The 4,273-nt window shown below is 36.3% G+C and overlaps 1 protein-coding gene across 1 annotated transcript; it reads left to right on the top strand.

Annotated features, from left to right (window-relative positions):
• The first annotated feature begins 895 nt into the window (after positions 1-895).
• On the top strand, positions 896-3,969 carry LOC120163049. Its single transcript, XM_039173072.1, has 3 exons — positions 896-990; positions 1,996-2,147; positions 2,245-3,969. The coding sequence occupies exons 2-3, from the start codon at positions 2,003-2,005 to the stop codon at positions 3,699-3,701; spliced, it is 1,602 nt and encodes a 533-aa protein (XP_039029003.1). The 5' UTR covers positions 896-990; positions 1,996-2,002; the 3' UTR covers positions 3,702-3,969.
• The last annotated feature ends 304 nt before the right edge of the window (positions 3,970-4,273 follow it).

Here is a 4,273-nt window from a genome sequence, read left to right as displayed (position 1 = left end):
GCTAAAACTGCTTCTCTTTTAAATTCACAAAGTGTCGATACTTATATTAAAGTATCGACACTTTCAATATATTCGGTCGCTCTATACTGGTTTTGTCCTTTAGAGACCAATTTTGTCATATTTTTACCTGTTATATCGTTGTGGATCGATACATTGTTATAAAGTATCGACACTTTATAGACGCTAAAACTGCTTCTCTTTTAAATTCACAAAGTGTCGATACTTATATTAAAATATCGACATTTTCAATATATCTGGTCGCTCTATACCGATTTTGCTCTTTAGAAACCGATTTTGTCATATTTTTACCTGTTATATCGTTGTGGATCGATATATTGTTATAAAGTATCGACACTTTATAGGCGCTAAAACTGCTTCTCTTTTATATTCACAAAGTGTCGATACTTATATTAAAGTATCGTCACTTTCAATATATCTGGTACCGCTTTATCGGTTTTGTCTTTTCGAGACCGGTTTTGTCATATTTTTACCTGTTATATTGATGTGGATCGATACAGTTTTATAAAGTATCGACATAAACCGACAAGCTAAGTTTGCCGGTTGCCAAATTTTTTAATATTTCTTCATGATTTAGACTACTACATTATTATTACTCAACTTTTCCGGTAGCGTTAAACCGAATTTGTTAAATATCTTTTGATGTATCCAGTAACACTGTATATTAGGCCGTCTTTCCTGAGACAATCCCTTAATCATAGTGCACCTTTAGGTAATTTAATTGAGAACCGGACCGGTTTAGGTTCAATGGTCCAGCCGTCCAGGTGAGACAAAAGACGCAAAATGCTCTTTGGGTATCGAAAACCAAAATTAGGTCAATCCGGTTTTCCTACTGGACCGCTTCGTATACAAAATCCCCCGAACCGTATCCTCGTTTCGCATCGTCTCTTTACCCCTCTTTCTAGATCCCCAAATTACCCTGAAAATCGATCTCGGATTTTCTCGTCGTTCTTAATCCAATCTGTAAATCTAGTAAGGATCTATTCGATTCTCCTTATTTCCTTTTGATTGATATATCTTTCTGTCGCAGCCGTTAAATTCACGCTTCTTTAGGGTTAGGGTTCTTCGATCTCCTCGATCGAGCCCTTTTTACTAATTGATCTCTCATGATTTTTCGTTTTATCTTTGGTTTGTGTTGATTTCCCATGTTTATTCCGTCTAATTTTGTCTTATTATTCGTGATTTGTTTATTAGGGTTTAGGTTTGTTCGATTCGTTAGGGTTCGTTTCTATCTACGAATTCATAGAGGGTTTCGGTGTTTTAAGTGGCTGCAAGATTGTTACGGGAGTTTTGTGCCCCCAATTTGTCGCATCCTGGGCTAATTGGGAATTTAGGGTTAGGGTTTTCTTGTAAATTTAGGGATCCTATTGGTAGTTAAATTAATTAGGGAAAATGTCTCTTAGCATAGTTCAATAAATTTTAATGTCTAATTAAGTGCTATCATCGTCTCAATTGCTTTAATTGATATTCATTTTTCTCAGCTCCATTAAAGTTTTAATTCATCAGAGTTTAGAAGCAATTGACTTTCACCTAACTTAAAATTCATTGTTTTCGTTATTATTAAGTGGTTAATATGTTAACTGTTACCTTTTATCATTCAATTACTATTTTTTGAACTTATTAACCTTTTCAGTTTACCATGCAAAGCCAAACAAGTTTATTAAAATGGTTAAGATACTGTTCTATTGAGTATTGGTGTGTGCATCATAGTTAATATCAGTAGCATGATGCTTCCGAGCTCTGTCATTTCATATTTTTGCTTAGTCTAAATTAGTTTCGGGCTAATTATATTTTTATTGCTTGTGTTAAGTTTTCTTTGACATATGCTTGTCGATCCTTCATTTTTTCTGCTATTGCCTTTATTTTTCTGTCTTACTGTGTCAGTATGTTTTTGCTGTATACTCTGTGATCGAAGTGCAGCTATATGTTATCTCTTCTTTTTATCTTCTCTTCGTAATTAACATTTTTGTCCCTCAGGTTGTAAATGGGATTCAAAAGACCTTTTGACAATGAGGAGCTGCAGGAACTTCCTTTCAAGCATCAAAGACAGTTTGACAATAACAAAAAGCTAACTCAGTTAGCTGATAATATTCCCCTTAGTCATACTCATCAGAATCCTCATATTTCAGGTAACGTCTTTTCTGACTTTTCTGCTTGCTTTTATGCGAATGGTTCTTTTTTTGTTGTATGGTTTTTTCATTGATGTGATCTTCCTCTTTTTGACAGTTGGAACTGAGGGTGGATTTCGTAAATACCAATGGGATGAAGAATTTGAAACTGATGGTCTTAATGGTGCTGGATGTTTGGTTGATAAGGATTTTGAGACTAGTGCTCCCTTGTCTTTGATCGCTAGCATTTCCAGTGAGGAAGACACTGATACTGGGGCAGCAGCTATTTCACCTGTTTCTCCAGAATATTTTGACTTCGATTTCCCAAGAAGAACGTTGGGCCCTGTTGGTGATTCCTATTCTTTGTTGTTGGATCGGTCTCCTCGAAAACAAGTTCCACTTGGGCCAAATCATCAAGCCAATCTTCCTTTGTTTGGTAGGCACATAAAGAAGGATAAGTTTGTTCAAAATGGTGCATCAGACACCCATGATATTGACTATGAAGAGATTATGATGGGAACATGCATCATTCCAATGCCTGCCTCAGATTTTTCCGCAAACAACAGTGGAAAAGTTGGTGCTGGCAGAACAGACTGTGGTTGCCTGGATAGGGGCTCATTTAGATGTGTGCGACAGCATGTCATGGAATCACGGGAAAAACTACGAAAATCCCTTGGGCATGAAAAATTTGTGAAGCTGGGGTTTTATGACATGGGAGAGGATGTTGCATATAAATGGAGTGAAGAAGATGAAGAGTTATTTCGTGAGGTTGTTTTCACTAATCCTGCTTCTTTGGGTAGGAAGTTTTGGAAGCAGTTGTCAGTGGTTTTCCCATTAAGATCAAAGAGGGAGCTTGTCAGCTATTATTTCAATGTCTTTATCCTTCAGAGACGAGCTGTTCAGAACCGATCCAGTGTTCTGGAAATTGACAGTGATGATGATGAGTTCCATGGGAGTCAACGGGCTTATGGAGTTAAAGTTTCAGAGAAAGATGAAGTCTTTTCTGCTATTGAGTCTCTTGTTGATCAGGAAGGTCTGTCAAACCATGATGATGATGACAATGGCAGTGACGACGACGACGATGATAGTGGTGACTCTGATAGTGATAGTGGGGATGGAAATTATAGCATTGCTGCAGACAGAGGGGATTATGGTGTAAATCTTTTGTTAAAAGGTCACGATGCAAAATCATTGGATGAGAGTAGGTTCAATGCTGTTTTTGAACAAACAAACAAAGTTTCTGGACAAGTAGAGGATTTCAATGCTCAAGATGACTCGTGTATGTCTTTTGAGTTTCAGCCGAACATGGTCGATTCTCGTAGTCTGATTGAAACAAAGGCTGATTTGCACAATAGAGAAATGAAGACCGACCTTAGCAAGTGTATGCAGACTAAAGTAGATGGGCCTAGTGATCTGGTGAGCCATGTCTATTTATTGGATACCTGTGATGCAAAAATCTGGGATGCCCGGTATCCTACGACAGCTACTAAAGGTATTGATCTCCAGCCTACATGCAACATTATTGAAGAGATTTTTGGAAAAGATACATGGGATAACAAGACGAGAAATGAATAAGTATCGAATGATGGCTCTCGGAATGTCTGAATCTTGTCCTTAGAAGAGGCTAAGACTTTTGGTTTTGACTATTTATTTTTCTCATAAGTTCATTTAGCAAATGTATTTTGCTTCAACATGTTAAAAAGTGCTGTTAATGAGATCTTTCCTGCTTTTGTAAATGACACAGCAGTGAAGCACTCTATTTTTCTCTTTTTACAGCATGCAGGTAGTCCTTTTCTAATTATATGAAGCTGAAACATGTGTCGAATCTTTTTGTGGGAAAAGTTGCAGGTAATCCATGAATGGTATCGACTTGTATATAATTATTTTTAATACCTTATATATTCATGGATCTTGTTTGTACAACTGATTTATTAACAAAATTATATGTATATGTTAGCTTTCATGTTTTTATAAAGTTGGGAATGCTTCATCATTCATGTGTGTTGCGGTTGCAAGGATTTTCCGGGTTGGATACGTGTCTACCCTAAAATCCAAATTTTTTTAGGTTAACTGTTTATTTTGTTGATGTTATTCACTCTGAAATTTTAGTTGTACTTATCCCATAAAAAAAAGAAAAAAATATTATT

This window comes from Hibiscus syriacus, unplaced genomic scaffold (assembly GCF_006381635.1).
Source record: "Hibiscus syriacus cultivar Baekdansim isolate YM2019G1 unplaced genomic scaffold, ASM638163v2 tig00111427_pilon, whole genome shotgun sequence".
Taxonomy (NCBI): Eukaryota; Viridiplantae; Streptophyta; class Magnoliopsida; order Malvales; family Malvaceae; genus Hibiscus; species Hibiscus syriacus.
Note: the sequence above shows the minus strand (reverse complement) of the source record. Positions and strands in the feature narration are given on the sequence as shown.

Excerpts from the sequence above, each read along its gene's own strand:
- LOC120163049 (XM_039173072.1), top strand. The coding sequence starts at position 2,003 with ATGGGATTCAAAAGACCTTTTGACAATGAGGAGCTGCAGGAACTTCCT. Across the intron at positions 2,148-2,244 it reads TCAGAATCCTCATATTTCAG|TTGGAACTGAGGGTGGATTT; the intron begins GTAACGTCTTTT and ends TCTTTTTGACAG.